This window comes from Pristiophorus japonicus, chromosome 9 (genome assembly GCF_044704955.1).
Source record: "Pristiophorus japonicus isolate sPriJap1 chromosome 9, sPriJap1.hap1, whole genome shotgun sequence".
Lineage (NCBI taxonomy): Eukaryota > Metazoa > Chordata > Chondrichthyes > Pristiophoridae > Pristiophorus > Pristiophorus japonicus.
In genome coordinates, this window is record NC_091985.1 from 3348604 (window position 1) to 3366811 (window position 18208).

Consider the following 18208-nt stretch of genomic DNA (forward strand, 5'->3'; position numbering starts at 1 on the left):
ATCGTAACCCGTAATGAGGATGTCGTCTTGAAAAACCACCATCCCTGGAATCGACTTGAGGAGGCCGAACGAATCCCGAACGGACATCTGTTATACTCAAACAACCCCTTGTGTGTCGTGATGGTGGTCAGCTTCTTCGACTCACTTGCCAGCTCCTGGGTCATGTAAGCTGAGATCAGGTCCAATTTTGAAAAAAGTTTGCCACTGGATAGCGTCGCAAAGAGGTCCTCCGCTCTCGGTAGCGGGTACTGGTCTTGGAGTGACACCCGATTGATGGTGGCCTTGTAATCGCCACATATCCTGACTGACCCATCCGCCTTGAGCACCGGCACGATTGGGCTCGCCCAGTCACTGGCGAGATGATGCCTTCCCTCAGCAGGCGGTCCAATTCGCTTTCTATCTTTTTCCGCATTTGGTACAGCACCACTCTGGCCTTGTGGTGTACTGGCCTGGCGTCCGGATTTATGTGAATTACTACCTTGGTCCCCATGAAAGTGCCGATGCCAGGTTGAAATAATGAGTCAAATTTGTCCAGGATCTGTGAGCATGATATTCGCTCCACAGAAGAAATTGCATTGACATCGTCCCATTTTCAGTTCATGATAGCAAGCCAACTCCTCCCCAGTAGTGTGGGACCATCCCCTGGGACAATCCAGGGTGGCAACCTGTTCTCTGAGTCTTTGTGGGTCATGACTACCGTGGCGCTGCCTAGCACCGGAATTATCTCCTTTGTATATGTCCGTAGCAGTGCGTCAGTCGGCAATAATTTTGGCTTCCTGGCCTTGGACACCCACAACCTTTCGAACTGTTTGATACTTATCAGGGACTGGCTGGCCCCTGTGTCTAGCTCTTTTGATATTGGGATGCCATTGAGGAGCACTTTCATCATTATCGGTGGCGTCCTGGTATATGAGCTGTATATGTGCTCCACATGAACTCGCTGAACTTCAGCTTCCAGCGATTTCCCCCTGTATTCATTTGGCCTCGTAGGGCTTACATCGGGCCCGTCCTCCTCGTACATCAACCTGGCTGCAGGCTTCCTGCATATACGCACCAAGTGGCCGCTGACGTTGCAGTTTCTACAGGTATATTGCTGATACCTGCAAGCTCTGGCTGGGTGTTTGCCTCCACACCTCCAACATGAGCTGGAGGCCCCGTTGTTGGAAGCAAAAGATCCATTACCAGTCGATCGTCTCTGACTGTCTCTGTAACTGTCCTTAAGTGCACCATTAACAGGTGTTGATGGCCCCATTACTGGCCGCATTGTCCATTACGATGCCATGAATCGTCGTTCAGCTAGCCATTGTCTCTGTTGAATTTCCCCCTTTGGGTTCGATTACATGCTGGGACATGTCCGATTGCCCTTGTCTGCCTGGAGAACTGTGTGCTGCGTTAACAATGTTGACTCCCTGGTCGTTTGCCGCATTTGAGCCAAGAATTTTGTCAAACATCATTCTGGTCTCTTCCTCCCCTGAGATAAATGTCTGGGCTATCAGAGCTGCCGCTTCCAAGGTCAAGTCTTTGGTCTCAATCAGTTTCCTGAAAACCCCAGCGTGCCCGATGCCCTCAATAAAAAGTCTCTCAGTATCTCCGCTCTGCATGCATCTGTGAACTTACATAGGCTCGCCAGTCACCGGAGGTCTGCCACGAAGTCTGGAACGCTTTGCCTTCCTCGCTGCCGGTGCGTGTAAAACCGGTGTCTCGCCATGTGCATGCTGCTCGCCGGATTAAGGTGTTCCCCGATCAACTTACTGAGCTCTTCAAATGTCTTGTCTGCCAGCTTCTCTGGTGCTAGAAGGTCCTTCATCAGGGAGTACGTCCTGGATCCACAAACCGTCAGGAGATGAGCCCTGCGTTTGTCGGCCGAATCCTGTCCCAACCATTCCTTAGTGACAAAACTTTGCTGTAGTCTCTCAATAAAGTCGTCCCAATCATCACCAACACAGTACCTCTCTTCTGTGCTGCTAGTGGCCATGCTCGCGTGGTTTAAATCCCAGTTTCTCGTCGCCAATAATAAGTCCTTACTATACAGTATAAACGCACACGAGGCCCATACTTGAGAGAAGGTCACTCTGTGACCAGTTACCTTTATTACCAAGATCTCAAGTGATGAAGGTGGGTGGAGCTTCCGTTTTATACCTGTAAGTCCAGGTCAGGAGTGTCTCCCACAAGTTCATCCTGTTGTGGTCAATGTTCTCTATGTGTACAACTTAGGTCAGCTTATACATAGGTTACAATGACAGTTGAATACATGATACAGCCCTCCTGGGCCTGGGGAAACACTGCTATCCTGGGCCTGGGGACACACTGCCCTCCTGGGACTGGGGACACACTGCCCTCCTGGGCCTGGGGAAACACAGCCCTCCTGGGCCTGGGGAAACACTGCCCTCCTGGGCCTGGGGAAACACTGGCCATCCTGGGCCTGGGGACACACTGCCCTCCTGGGCCTGGGGACACATTGCCCTCCTGGGCTGGGGAAACACAGCCCTCCTGGGCCTGGGGAAACACTGCCCCCCTGGGCCTGGGGAAACACTGCCATCCTGGGCCTGGGGAAACACTGCCCTCCTGGGCCTGGGGACACATTGCCCTCCTGGGCCTGGGGAAACACTCCCCTCCTGGGCCTGGGGACACACTGCCCTCCTGGGCCTGGGGAAACACAGCCCTCCTGGGCCTGGGGACACACTGCCCTCCTGGGCCTGGGGAAACACTGCCCTCCTGGGCCTGGGGAAACACTGCCCTCCTGGGCCTGGGGAAACACTGCCATCCTGGGCCTGGGAACACACTTCCCTCCTGGGCCTGGGGAAACACAGCCCTCCTGGGCCTGGGGACACACTGCCCTCCTGGGCCCGGGGAAACACTGCCCTCCTGGGCCTGGGTACACACTGCCCTCCTGGGCCTGGGGAAACACTGCCCCCCTGGGCCTGGGGAAATACTGCCATCCTGGGCCTGGGGAAACACTGCCATCCTGGGCCTGGGGACACACTCCCCTCCTGGGCCTGGGGAAACACAGCCCTCCTGGGCCTGGGGACACACTGCCCTCCTGGGCCTGGGGAAACACTGCCCTCCTGGGCCTGGGGCAACACTGCCCTCCTGGGCCTGGGGAAACACTGCCCTCCTGGGCCTGGGGAAAAACAGCCCTCCTGGGCCTGGGGAAACACTGTCCTCCTGGGCCGGGGGTGTCATGTATCTTACATTATTATATATAACTGTATCCTAACATGCTATACATGACTGTAATAAGATATGACCTGTCACCACCAGCATACCTTACCACCAGGGGTGCACTTGCAAGAGACAGGTATATAAGCACAGGTCTCAGGCAAGTGCAGCATTCCAGATCTGTGAAATAAAGGTGCAGGTCCAGAGTGACCTTGACTTCACGACATGCCTCGTGTGAATCTGTACTGAGGGACAGGACTTTACAGTGGCGACGAGTTACGGGATTACAGAATCCACAGAATGGCGAACAACGGATCAGATGAAAAGTACAATGTGGGAGACAATTGGGAGGACTTTATAGAAAGGCTCCAGCAAAGCTTTGTAACCAAAGACTGGTTAGGTGATGATAAGGCAGACAAGAGAAGAGCCCATCTCTTGACCAGCTGTGGCTCGAAAACATACGCTTTAATGAAGGATCTGTTGGCACCCGAGAAACCAGCAAGCAAGTCGTTTGAAGAGTTGAGCACACTGGTAAGAGACCACCTGAAGCCAGCAAGCAGCCTACACATGGCCAGACACAGGTTCTACAACTACAGTCGCTGTGTGGGCCAGAGCATATCTGACTTCGTGGCGGAACTTCGGAGGTTGGCTAGTTTATGTGAGTTCTCCGATGAACTGAGGAGAGAAATGCTGAGAGACTTTTTAATTGAAGGAATAGGCCACACAGGCATATTCCGAAAGCTCATAGAGACCAAGAACCTGACCTTAGAGGCAGCAGCACTGGTTGCACAGACATTCTTGGTAGGGGAAGAAGAAACGAGGTTGATTTACAATGCAGGTACGACAACTAACGAAATATTGGAACAAGAAGTTCACAGCACTAAACAAGCTGCTACCCCCACACACAGACAAAACCGGGAGAACAGGCTCTCGACAGCAGGCAGAAGCCATCAAGGGCCACAGGAACGGCCGTTCACACCTCATCAACCCACAATGCGAGCAATCAACTACAAACTGAGAGAAGCTCAAGAGAGATCAGCCAGACGCAGCTCATTCTTTGGGAACACTTTGAACAATGGAACAGGTCTGTGCTGGAGGTGTGGGGTTGGGCACTCGGCAATGGGATGTCAATTTCAGCAGGCTGTTTGCAGAAATTGTGAATATACAGGGCATTTGGCCCGCATGTGCAAAAAAACGGCAGCTCAGCTGGTATACGAATCGGATGGGTCGGAAAGCGGACCAGAAGATGGTGGGGACAGTACCCGGGACACCGATGTACAGCAGGTCAACATGATCAATGGCCACTCTCCTACAACAGGATGCCTCCTATAATAATGAGGGTCCTACTCAACGGGACATCTGTCAACATGGAGCTGGATACGGGAGCAAGTCAATCTCTCATGGGCGCTCAACAATTTAAACAACTGTGGCCACATAAAAGAGACAGACCAAAACTCACAAGGGTCGACACCACACTAAGGACCTACACCAAAGAAATCGTACCAGTCCTCGGCAGCGCCATGCTCTCTGTCACACACAAAGGGACAGTGAACTGACTTCCCCTGTGGATTGTCCCCGGAGACCCCCCAGCACTGCTGGGGAGAAGCTGGCTGGCAAAACTAAACTGGAAATGGGATGATGTCCATGCCATGTCATTAGAGGAACGGACCTCCTGCTCAACAGTTATAAAGCGATTTGAACATCTCTTTCAGCCAGGTGTGGGCACTTTCAAAGGGGCCAAAGTCAAAATCTACATCATACAGGATGCTAGACCGGTCCATCACAAGGCCAGAGCTGTACCCTATGTGATGAGGGAAAATATTGAACACGAACTTGACAGGCTTCTGCGGGAAGGCATTATATCACCTGTGGAATTTAGCGACTGGGCAAGTCCCATCGTCCCAGTCATGAAGCCTGATGGATCCGTACGAATCTGTGGGGACTACAAATCTACCATAAACAGAGTCTCCCTACAGGACCAGTACCTGCTGCCCAGAGCGGAGGACTTATTTGCCACATTGGCTGGAGGTAAACTTTTCTCAAAATTAGACCTCACATCTGCGTATATGACGCAAGAATTGACCGAGGAATCTAAGCTACTCACCACCATCAACACACATCGAGGCCTTTTCATGTATAATCGAGGCCCAATCGGCATCAGGTCGGCAGCTGCCATATTCCAGCGCAACTTGGAGAGTCTGCTCAAGTCCATCCCGGGGACGGTTGTATTTCGAGACGACACACTTATCACGGACAGGGACACAGACTCCCATCTCCGTAATTTGGAGGAAGTACTAAAGCGGTTGGATCAGGCGGGCCTACGAGTCAAGAAATCCAAGTGCCTGGTTCTCGCTCCCGAGGTTGAATTTTTGGGCAGAAGGATTGCCGCTGATGGAATCCGCCCAACAGAGTCCAAAATAGAAGCAATTCGCCTGGCTCCCAGGCCCTGGAATGTCTCAGAACTGCGTGCCTTTCTCGGGTTACTCAATTACTTTGGGAACTTTATGCAGAACTTAAGCACGCTGCTGGAGCCTCTCCACGTGCTACTCAGGAAGGGGTGTGATTGGTTTTGGGGGGACGCCCAGGAACGCGCCTTCAATAAGGCATGCAACCTTCTGTGTTCCAACAGTGTTTTGACCTTCTTTGACCCAGGTAAAAAGCTAGTTCTCACATGCGATGCGTCAGCGTATGGGGTCGGGTGGGTTTTGCAACATGTCAATAGTGCGGGCAAATTACAACCCATAGCTTATGCCTTCAGGTCACTTTCGCGGGCGGAGCGCGGGTACGGAATGCTAGAGAAGGAGGCGCTCTCATGCGTGTATGGTTTCAAAAAGATGCACCAATACCTTTTCGGGGCCAAGTTCACGTTAGAAACCGACCACAAGCCCCTCACGTCCTCCTATCCGAGAGCAAGGCAATAAACGCCAACGCCTCGACGCGAATTCAATGGTGGGCACTCATGCTGGCATCCTACGACTACACAATAAGGCACAGACCAGGCACAGACAACTGTGCCGACGCGCTCAGCAGGCTACCCCTGGCGACCACGGAAGGGTCTGATAGTCATGGCAATCAATGCCTTTGAGTCCACAGGTTCACCCATGATGGCTCACCAAATCAGAGCCTAGACGGCCAGCGACCCCACGTTATCCTTAGTAAAAAGATGTGTCCTAACCGGTGATTGGGCAAGGCTCGCAATGCCTGCCCCGAGGAATTAAAACCCTTTCACAGGTGCATGCATGAGCTATCACTACAAGCAGACTGCCTGATGTGGGGCAGCCGAGTAGTCATGCCTCTGCGAGGCAGAGAGGCATTTGTCCGGGAGCTCCACCACGAGCACCCGGGGATCGTTCTCATGAAGGCCATAGCCAGATCCCACGTCTGGTGGCCTGGTATTGACGCGGACTTGGAGCTCTGCGTCCGAAGGTGCACCATTTGTGCCCAACTCAGCAATGCCCCCAGGGAGGCTCCACTGAGCCCCTGGACCTGTCCTACCAAACCGTGGTCGCGGGTGCACGTAGACTATGCGGGCCCATTCATGGGCAAAATGTTCCTCGTCGTTGTAGATGCATTTTCAAAGTGGATCGAATGCACCATTTTAAACTCGAGCACAACCTCCACCACTGTGGAGAGCCTTGCAACCATGTTTGCAACGCACGGAATCCCTGACATATTGGTCAGTGACGATGGTCCGTGCTTCACCAGCGCAGAATTCCAAGATTTTATAATTGACCACGGCATAAATCACGTCAAGACGGCACCGTTCAAGCCGGCCTCCAACGGCCAGGCGGAGAGAGCAGTGCAAATTATTAAACAAGGCATGCTTAAAATCCAAGGTCCCATGCTGCAGGGTCCCTGTCGCGACTGCTGCTGGCATACAGATCTCGTCCGCACTCACTGACTGGGATCCCCCCCCGCGCAACTGTTGATGAAAAGGACTTTAAAAACAAGGCTCTCATTAATCCTCCCAGACATGCACAAAATCGTTGAGGCAAAGCGCCGTAAGCTGGCTGAGTACCATGACAGAAATTTGAGGGGGAGATGGAATGAGATAGGGGACAAAGTGTTTGGACTAAACTATGGCAGGGGTCCCAAATGGCTTGCAGGGACAGTAACAGGCAAGGAAGGAAACAGGCTACTGGTAGTACAAATGGACAATGGCAAAACCTGCCGGAGGCATGTGGACCAAGTCAAAAGCAGATTTACCAACAACACTACGGAACCAGAGGCAGACTACAATGTGGAACTCACACCACACCAGGTGGACAGAGAGAGGGAACAACCTGAGGAAAGGGCAATCCCAACAGACAGCCCAGGCAAGTCAACAACAAGCACACCAATCGAAACAGACAGCCCAGGCGAGATACCAGCAACCACACCCAAAGAAAAACAGACACCAAGGCAAACAACTGAACCACAACTCAGACGCTCCATGCGAGAGCGTAGACCACCTGAGAGACTGAACCTATAAAGACAATAAGAACTTGGGGGAGGGTGATGTCATGTATCTTACATTATTATATATAACTGTATCCCAACATGCTATACATGACTGTAATAAGATATGACCTGTAATCACCAGCATACCTGACCACCAGGGGTGCACTTGCAAGAGACAGGTATATAAGGACAGGTCTCAGGCAAGTGCAGCATTCCAGAGCTGTGAAATAAAGGTGCAGGTCCAAAGTGACCTTTACTTCACTACATGCCTCGTGTGAATCTGTACTGAGGGGACAGGACTTTACAGGAGGAAACATTGCCCTCCTGGGCCTGGGGAAACACTGCCCACCTGGGCCTGGGCCTGGGGAAACACTGCACTCCTGGACCTGGGGAAACATCGTCCTCCTGGGCCTGGGGAAACACCGTCCTCCTGGGCCTGGGGAAACATTGCCCTCCTGGGCCTGGGGAAACACTGCCCACCTGGGCCTGGGCCTGGGGAAACACTGCACTCCTGGACCTGGGGAAACATCGTCCTCCTGGGCCTGGGGAAACACAGCCCTTCTGGTCCTGGGGAAACACTGCCCTCCTGGGCCTGGGGAAACACCGTCCTCCTGGGCCTGGGGAAACACTGCCCTCCTGGGCCTGGGGAAACACTGCCCTCTTGGGCCTGGGGAAACACTGTCCTCCTGGGCCTGGGCAAACACTGCCCTCCTGGGCCTGAGGAAACACTGCCCTCCTGGGCCTGGGGAAACACAGCCCTCCTGGTCCTGGGGAAACACTGCCCTCCTGGGCCTGGGCCTGGGGAAACACTGCCCTCTTGGGCCTGGGGAAACACAGCTCTCCTGGGCCTGGGCCTGGGGAAACACTGCCCTCCTGGTGCTGGGGAAACACAGCCCTCCTGGGCCTGGGCCTGGGGAAACACTGCCCTCCTGGTCCTGGGGAAACACTGCTCTCCTGGGCCTGGGCCTGGGGAAACACTGCTCTCCTGAGCCTGGGCCTGGTGAAACACTGCCCTCTTGGGCCTGGGGAAACACTGCCCTCCTGGGCCTGGGCCTGGGGAAATACTGCCTTCCTGGGCCTGGGCCTGGGGAAACACTGCTCTCCTGGGATTGGGCCTGGGGAAACACTGCCCTCCTGGTCCTGGGGAAACACTGCCCTCCTGGGCCTGGGCCTGGGGAAACACTGCTCTCCTGGGCCTGGGCCTGGGGAAACATTGCCCACCTGGGCCTGGGTCTGGGGAAACACTGCCCTCCTGGGCCTGGGCCTGGGGAAACACTTCCCTCCTGGGCCTGGGGAAATACTGCCCTCCTGGGCCTGGGCCTGGGGAAACACTGCTCTCCTGGGCCTGGGCCTGGGGAAACATTGCCCATCTGGGCCTGGGTCTGGGGAAACACTGCCCTCCTGGGCCTGGGCCTGGGGAAACACTTCCCTCCTGGGCCTGGGGAAATACTGCTCTCCTGGGCCTGGGCCTGGGGAAACACTGCCCTCCTGGTCCTGGGGAAACACAGCCCTCCTGGGCCTGGGGAAACACTGCTATCCTGGGCCTGGGCCTGGGGATACACTGCTCTCCTGGGCCTGGGCCTGGGGAAACACTGCCCAATTGGGCCTGGGCCTGGGCCTGGGGAAACACTGCCCTCCTGGGCCTGGGCCTGGGGAAACACTGCCCTCCTGGGCCTGGGCCTGGGGAAACACTGCTCTCCTGGGCCTGGGCCTGGGGAAACATTGCCCGCCTGGGCCTGGGCCTGGGGAAACACTGCCTTCCTGGGCCTGGGCCTGGGGAAACACTTCCCTCCTGGGCCTGGGCAAACACTACTCTCCTGGGCCTGGGCCTGGGGAAACACTGCCCTCCTGGTCCTGGGGAAACACAGCCCTCCTGGGCCTCGGGAAACACTGCTCTCCTGGGCCTGGGCCTGGGGAAACACTTCTCTCCTGGGCCTGGGCCTGGGGAAACACTGCCCACCTGGGCCTGGGCCTGGGGAAACACTGCTCTCCTGGGCCTGGGGAAACACTGCTCTCCTGGGATTGGGCCTGGGGAAACACTGCCCTCCTGGTCCTGGGGAAACACTGCCCTCCTGGGCCTGGGCCTGGGGAAACACTGCTTTCCTGGGCCTGGGCCTGGGGAAACACTGCGCTCCTGGGCCTGGGCCTGGGGAAACACTGCCCTCCTGGGCCTGGGCCTGGAGAAACACTGCCCTCCTGGGCCTGGGCCTGGGGAAACACTGCCCACCTGGGCCTGGGCCTGGGGAAACACTGCCCTCCTGGTCCTGGGGAAACACAGCCCTCCTGGGCCTCGGGAAAAACTGCTCTCCAGGGCCTGGGCCTGGGGAAACACTGCCCTCCTGGGCCTGGGGAATCACTGCTCTCGTGGGCCTGGGCCTGGGGAAACATTGCCCGCCTGGGCCTGGGCCTGGGGAAACACTGCCCTCCTGGGCCTGGGCCTAGGGAAACACTTCCCTCCTGGGCCTGGAGAAACACTGCTCTCCTGGGCCTGGGCCTGGGGAAACACTGCCCTCCTGGTCCTGGGGAAACACAGCCCTCCTGGGCCTCGGGAAACACTGCTCTCCTGGGCCTGGGCTTGGGGAAACACTGCTCTCCTGGGCCTGGGCCTGGGGAAACACTGCCCACCTGGGCCTGGGCCTGGGGAAACACTGCTCTCCTGGGCCTGGGGAAACACTGCTCTCCTGGGATTGGGCCTGGAGAAACACTGCCCTCCTGGTCCTGGGGAAACACTGCCGTCCTGGGCCTGGGCCTGGGGAAACACTGCTTTCCTGGGCCTGGGTCTGGGGAAACACTGCCCTCCTGGGCCTGGGCCTGGGGAAACACTGCCCTCCTGGGCCTGGGCCTGGGGAAACACTGCCCTCCTGGGCCTGGGCCTGGAGAAACACTGCCCTCCTGGGCCTGGGCCTGGGGAAACACTGCCCTCCTGGTCCTGGGGAAACACAGCCCTCCTGGGCCTCGGGAAATACTGCTCTCCAGGGCCTGGGCCTGGGGAAACACTGCCCTCCTGGGCCTGGGCCTGGGGAATCACTGCTTTTGTGGCCCTGGGCCTGGGGAAACACTGCCCTCCTGGGCCTGGGCCTGGGGAAACACTGCTCTCCTGGGCCTGGGGAAACACTGCCCTCCTGGGCCTAGGGAAATACTGCCATCCTGGGCCAGGGGAAACACTGCCCTCCTGGGCCTGGGGAAACACTGCCCTCCTGGGCCTGGGGAAACACTGCTCTCCTGGGCCTGGGCCTGGGAAAACACTGCCCTCCTGGGCCTGGGCCTGGGGAAACACTGCTCTCCTGGGCCTGGGCCTGGGGAAACACTGCTCTCATGGGCCTGGGCATGGGGAAACACTGCCCTCCTGGGCCTGGGCCTGGGGAAACACTGCTCTCCTGGGCCTGGGCCTGGGGAAACACTGCTCTCCTGGGCTTGGGCCTGCGGAAACACTGCTCTCCTGGGCCTGGGCCTGGGGAAACACTGCCCTCCTGGGCCTGGGCCTGGGGAAACACTGCCCTCCTGGTCCTAGGGAAACACAGCCCTCCTGGGCCTCGGGAAACACTGCTCTCCAGGGCCTGGGCCTGGGGAAACACTGCCCTCCTGGACCTGGGCCTGGGGAATCACTGCTCTCGTGGGCCTGGGCCTGGGGAAACACTGCCCTCCTGGGCATGGGCCTGGGGAAACACTGCTCTCCTGGGCCTGGGCCTGGTGAAACACTGCCCTCCTGGACCTGGGGAAATACTGCCCTCCTGGGCCTGGGGAAACACTGCTCTCCTGGGCCTGGGCCTGGGGAAACACTGCCCTCCTGGGCCTGGGGAAACACTGCTCTCCTGGGCCTGGGCCTGGGGAAACACTGCCCTCCTGGGCCTGGGCCTGGGGAAACACTGCTCTCCTGGGCCTGGGCCTGGGGAATCACTGCTCTCGTGGGCCTGGGCCTGGGGAAACACTGCCCTCCTGGGCCTGGGCCTGGGGAAACACTGCTCTCCTGGGCCTGGGCCTGGTGAAACACTGCCCTCCTGGACCTGGGGAAATACTGCCCTCCTGGGCCTGGGGAAACACTGCTCTCCTGGGCCTGGGCCTGGGGAAACACTGCCCTCCTGGGCCTGGGGAAACACTGCTCTCCTGGGCCTGGGCCTGGGGAAACACTGCCCTCCTGGGCCTGGGCCTGGGGAAACACTGCTCTCCTGGGCCTGGGCCTGGGCCTGGGGAAACACTGCCCTCCAGGGCCTGGGCATGGGGAAACACTGCCCTCCTGGGCCTGGGCCTGGGGAAACACTGCTCTCCTGGGCCTGGGCCTGGGGAAACACTGCTCTCCTCGGCTTGGGATTGCGGAAACACTGCTCTCCTGGGCCTGGGCCTGGGGAAACACTGCTCTCCTGGGCTTGGGCCTAGGGAAACACTGCCCTCCTGGGCCTGGGGAAACACTGCCCTCCTGGGCCTGGGCCTGGGGAAACACTGCCCTCCTGGGCCTGGGCCTGGGGAAACACTTCCCTCCTGGTCCTGGGGATACACAGCCCTCCTGGGCCTGGGGAAACACTGCCCTCCTGGGCCTGGGCCTGGGCCTGGGGAAACACAGCCCTCCTGGGCCTGGGCTTGGGCCTGGGGAAACACTGCCCTCCTGGGCCTGAGCCTGGGGAAACACTGCCCTCCTGGGCCTGGGCCTGGTGAAACACTGCCCTCCTGGGCCTGGGGAAGCACTGCTCTCCTGGGCCTGGGGAAACACTGCCCTCCTGGGCCTGGGCCTGGGCCTGGGGAAACACTGCTCTCCTGGGCCTGGGCAATGAAAATTTGTAACATTTGTGATGATATGTCTAATTTTTCTCTCTCTCTCTGCATCCAGCTCCTACTACAAGTGGCAGCAGGGAATCAGCTTCTTGCTCCTGTTCATGTTTCTTGTGGAAGTCTATTATCAAGGACGACAGGTAACCCTGTGAAACAAGTGTCTGCTTTCCGCATTCACTACATGTATGGTAGAAGTGCAGTGTGCGAGCGTCTGTGTCTGTACCCGGGGTGTATGAAACTACCTGTGCGAGTGCTCAGTGTCAGAGTAACAAAGAGATCTTGGAGGGTAATCGAACTAGAGGAGGTTACAGATATAGGGAGGAGCGCATGAGAATTTAACAATTCAGGTGTTACCAGACTTGGGAGCCAGTGTAGGTCAGTGAGCACAGGGCCGAGGGGTGAACGGGACTTGGTGCGAGTTAGGATATGGGCAGCAGAGTCCCTGGTGAATTGTAGCTTATGGAGATGGAAGGGTGGCCAGGAGAGCATTGGAATAGTCCAATCTAGAGGTTATAAAAGCATGGATGAAGGCTTTAGCAGCAGATGGACTGGGGCAGGGCAGAGCTGGGTGGTGTTCCGTAGGTGGAAGAGGGCGGTGTTTGTGATGGAGAAGATGTGGGGTTGGAAATGAATCTCCTAGTGAAATAGGGCACCAAGGTTGCAAACAGTCTGGTTCAGCCTGAGACAGGGACCAGGTAAAGAAAGAAAGAGAGACTTGCATTTATATAGCACCTTTCACAACCACTGGACATCTCAAAACACTTTACAGCCAATGTGTAATATAGCTGCTCCTAGTGGACTCCTGATCCACCCAGTGGACTAGTGTGGTAATGCAGCCATGTTTGTACAGTAAAAGGAATGAAGCCACCTTGAGAGCCTGTGATATATCACATTGGCAAATGAGGATAGGGTATTCAGATTCCCTGGCTGTAATTTTTGTTGGTGGATGATTCAGCCAACCGACAGATATATTTTGAGAGGTTCTTTGTGAATAACAGCTAAAAATCCAAGGAAAACTTCAAGCATACTTGGCTGATCTTAAGAGTCCAGATAGCCATGCCTATGGGGATAATAGAACGCTTAGGTGGGTTTTATCGTGACCGAGAAACTGTCGGAGCGTATGTGGAGCAGCTAGAAATCTTTTTCGCCATGAATAATACCGTTGATGTCCCTGTTGATGAAAACCATAAGCAGGTGGTGTGAGAAAGAAAAGGAGCTATTTTCTTAACTGAAGCAGGGCCTGAGGTGTATGAAACCCTGAAAAATGTGCTTGTTCCGCCAAACCAAAGGACACACCATTGAGATTCTAACTAAGTTAGAACAGCACTCCAGTCCTGAACCCCTGGAAATTGCTGAAAGTTATCATTTCAGAATACGAGATTAATTTATTGACGAAAGTATCAGTGAGTACATTGTAGCTTTTCGGAAACTTTCAGGACCGAGCATTGCGTGACCGCTTTGTTTGTGGGGTGAAAAATGAAGCAATCAGAAGAAAGTTGTTGACTTTTGATTTAGCTTGTCAGAGAGCTATGTCAATGGACATGGCCGACCAATATTCCCGAGAATTTCGTACCATTTCCAGTCATCAGACAACCGAGGTGTATCACCTACAAGTTAACACTAAAGAGCAGTTGGGCCCCAAGGCCTCAGCAACTGGCCAAAGTAATTGAAGTCATGCTATTGGTGTCTGGGACGACACCTCACTCAAAATTGTCCATATGTGAAGGCAGAGTGCTTCTTCTGCAAGAAAATTGGGCACCTTGCAAAGGCATGCCGGCTGAAGAGTAAACCGATGTTCAATGCTCGAGGTAGAAATCGTCAGACACTGCATAGCAATGTAGAGAAGCAACAGAATGAGGAGGTTCTGGAGATTCACGTCATCAGGAACACGAGGATATCTAACAATGATTCGCGGAGTATCGTCATCCAAGTGGATGTTGCAGGAACCAGGATACCCCTGGAAATCAATACTGGTGCATCCGTGAGTGTAGTACCGCTATATCTCGACACCTGCTGATGGTGAGCCATGGGGGGGCGGGCGGCGGGGGGGAAACCGCCTATGATGATGATATCTCGACAAGTTGAGTGTTTTCTCACTGGACAAGTCAAAGCCTGAGCTGTGAGGCTACACAGGAGAGCAAATCCCTGTGATAGGACGTATCACCACACAAGGATCAGTTTCAGAGCTTGCCTCTCTTAGTAGTGGCAGGAGACAAGCCTGCCTTAATAGGTAGAAATTGGTTGGGATCATCGAAGCTGGATTAGAGTGAGATTTTCGTGTTGAAACAAAATTTGCATCAAAGGATGATGTCAGCAAGAATTATCCGAAGGTGTTCTGTGAAACAGGCAGTCCGATCCAAGGCTTCAAGGTGAGTGTCAGGGTACACAAGGACGCTAGACCGGTTTACTGCAAGCCACGTCCCGTACCATACACACTCGAAGAGAAAGTTGAGCAAGAATTCTAAAGATTAGAAACTGAGAACATTATTTCTACGGTAGATCGATGTAATTGGGCTACACCCATTGTTGTTGTACCAAAGTCCGATGGTAAGGTAAGGTTTGTGTGGTGATTATAAAGTAACCGTAAACCAGGTTCCAGAGGGTAATCTCCCCAATACATTGCCAAATGTAGAAGATTTGTTCACAACACTGACAGGTGGTCAGATCATCTCAAAGTTGGATCTTACAAATGCCTACTTACAACTTGAACTAGATGAGGAGTCCAAGTCATGCTTGACTCTAAATACTCATCTCGGCCTATATCAATTTAATAGACTACCGTTTGGAGTGTCTTCCGCCCCTGACATTTTCCAAGGGGTGATGAACCAGATTTTGCAAGGTATTGAAGGGGTAGTATGTTATTTAGATGTCACACTAATTTCAGCACCAAACAGGCAAATTTATAATAACATCTTGAATGAAGTCCTCAAATGGCTAGAGAAGCACAGAGTCTTATTCTTAGGCAGTCCCTCGGAGTCGAGGAAGACTTGCTTCCACACTAAACATGAGTTCTCAGGTGACTGAAGAGTCCAGTGCGGGGCCTACAGTCTCCGTCACAGGTGGGACAGACGGTGGTTGAAGAACGAGTGGGTGGGGAGTCTGGGTTGCCGCACGCTCCCTCCGCTGTCAACGCTTGGCTTCAGCTTGCTCTCAGTGACGAGACTCGAGGTGTTTAGTGCCTTCCTGAATGCTTTTCTCCATTTTGAGTGGTCTTGGGCCAGGGACTCCCAGGTGTCGGTGGGGATGTTGCACTTTTCAAGGCGGCTTTGAGGGTGTCCTTGTAAGTTTCCTCTGCCCAGCTGGGGCTCGCTTGCCGTGTTGGAGCTCCAAGTAGAGCGCTTCTTTTGGAAGTCTCATGTCAGGCAAGTGAACAATGTGGCCCGCCCAACAGAGCTGGTCGAGTGTGGTCAATGCTTCGATGCTGGGGATGTTGGCCTGAGCGAGAACACTGACATTGGCGTGCCGATCCTGCCAATGGATTTGCAGGGTTTTGCGGAGGCAGCGTTGGTGGTACTTCTCCAGTGTTTTGAGGTGCCTGCTGTACATAGTCCATGTCTCTGAGCCATATAGGAGGGCGGGTATCACGACTGCTCTGTAGACTGGTGTCGGATTTGAGGACCTGGAAAGTACCTCGGTTGCGATGGCCAGGAATCGAACCCAGGTCAACTGCTTGGAAGGCAGCTATGCTCACCACTATACCACCATCGCACCGAGTACGAGTAACTTCTCATAAGTGTGAGCTATTTCAGTGGAATACTTAGGGCACAGAAGTAGATAAAGATGGTTTACATCCAACCAAGGGAAAGCTGGATGCAATCAGAAATGCACCCACTCCCAAGAATGTCACTGAACTTCAATCATTTTTGGGAATTAATCTTCCCACATTACTACAGTGATTACACTTCAAAAGTACTTCATTGGCTGTAAAGCGCTTTGAGACATCTGGTGGTCGTGAAAGGCACTATATAAATGCGAGTCTTATTATGGGAAGTTCCTACCCAATTTGGCTACAGTATTACATCCACTGAATGAGCTGTTGAAAAAACAGGTCCATTGGAAGTGGTCAGAAGAATGCGATACAGCATTCAAGGGTTGTAAAAGTCAGCTGGTAGAGAGCACCATGTTAGTTCACTATGACGTATCTACGGAGATCAAGCTAGCATGAAGTTGGGGCAGTGATCTCTCATGTACTACATAGTGGAGAGGAGAGACCAATTGCTTTTGCTTCACGTACTCTCAGTACCAGTGAGAGTAATTATTCACAAATCGAAAGAGAAGCTTTGGCATTAATTTTTGGGATCAAGAAGTTCCACAAATACTTGTATGGTCGAAAGTTTACCATCGTTACGGACCATAAGCCCCTGACAGCAAATCTTCATCCAAAGTCCCCAGTTCCAACATTAGCTGCAGCCCGAATGCAGAGATGGGCTTTGATTTTGTCAGCATATGACATTGAGCACAGAGTACAGATGATCAGCTGATCACAGTAATACCGATGCTATGTTTAGATTGCCTTCACCTTCACAAGTTACAATCGATAGGGAAGAGGTGTTCTATTTTTCATTCATTGATGAACTGCCAGTCACAGCTGAAGAGATTGGTAGAGCAACCAAACGTGACCCAGTGATGTCAAAGGTGTATGAGTATATTGCAAATAGCTGGCCAAACCAGGTAATAGACAAAGATATTCATCCATACTTCATTCGTAGGAATGAATTATCAGTGGATAAAGACTGTATCATATGGGGTGCAAGAATAGTTACTCCAAATAAATTCAGGTCCAAACTATTAGGAGATCTTCATGACCAGCAACTGGGAATGTGCTTGACCAAGAGTTTTGCACGCAGTTATTTATGGTGGTTAAGTTTAGATAAAGATATAGAGTACATCGTTAGTCAGTGTACAACATGTCAATCGGTAAGCGGTGTTGTGGGTCTGTGTCTGTACCTCTGCTCATCTCTGTATTGGTGTTTCTATCCCTGCCTGTCCATTTGTGACTCTTTCTGGTTACACCACAACTTGAGAGCTGCGTTCAATTCTGGCACTGTCCCCAGGAAAGTCTCAGGCTGGTCTCAGGCTTACCCCAACTCCTCTCTGTACCCAGCCTGGGGGATCGCTTGGTCTGGGGCCTGCTCCAACACCTCTCCATACCCAGCCTGGGGCATTGCATGATCTGGGGCCTGCTCCAATACCTTACTGTACCCAGCCTGGGGGATCGCTTGGTCTGGGGCCTGCTCCAACATCTCTCCGTACCCAGCCTGGGGCATCGCATGGTCTGGGGCCTGCTCCAACACCTCTCTGTACCCAGCCTGGGGCATCGCATGATCTGGGGCCTGCTCCAATACCTTTCTGTACCCAGCCTGGTCAACGCTGAGTTAGCTAGACACAGCCGAAGTGCTCCAGCTTGCCTCAGTACCCATGGGTTCCATTGGAACAGGAGAAGACCATTCAGCCACTTGGACCTGTTCCACCAATCAGTTGGACCATGGCTGATCTGCACCTGACCTCCACTTACTCGTCTTTGCTCCATGGAGAGAAAAATCAGGCCAATTAGTATGCAGCCACCGTTATAAGACACTGAGCACTCACAGCCTCATGAGAAGGGGTCAGGGCTGCTGCCCCCCATCATCGGAGCCGGGGAACTCTCCCTCTCCAGGCTGGCCCACGGGGACATGCCAGGTCTGGGAGGGAATGCCGGTGCTGGGGGGTGTCTTCGGGGACGTGCCAGCCCCATGGATTGAGGGAGGGAAATGTTGGTCCTGGGGAGTTTGGGAACTGGGCAGTTACTGGCAGGTCTCGGAGATGTGGGCCACTGCGATCCCGGCAGTGTTCAGACTGACCGATG

General features: G+C 54.3%; 1 protein-coding gene across 1 annotated transcript in view; it reads left to right on the plus strand.

The window, feature by feature from the left end:
- Nucleotides 1-18208, plus strand: part of LOC139272906 (adenylate cyclase type 8-like) — a gene marked incomplete at its 3' end in the record, with an annotated part of 426014 nt that overhangs the window by 221972 nt on the left and 185834 nt on the right. Inside the window, exon 13 of the mRNA XM_070889007.1 lies at nucleotides 12422-12503. Coding sequence (XP_070745108.1) covers nucleotides 12422-12503 — 82 coding nt within the window. The remainder of the gene's footprint in view (nucleotides 1-12421; nucleotides 12504-18208) is intronic.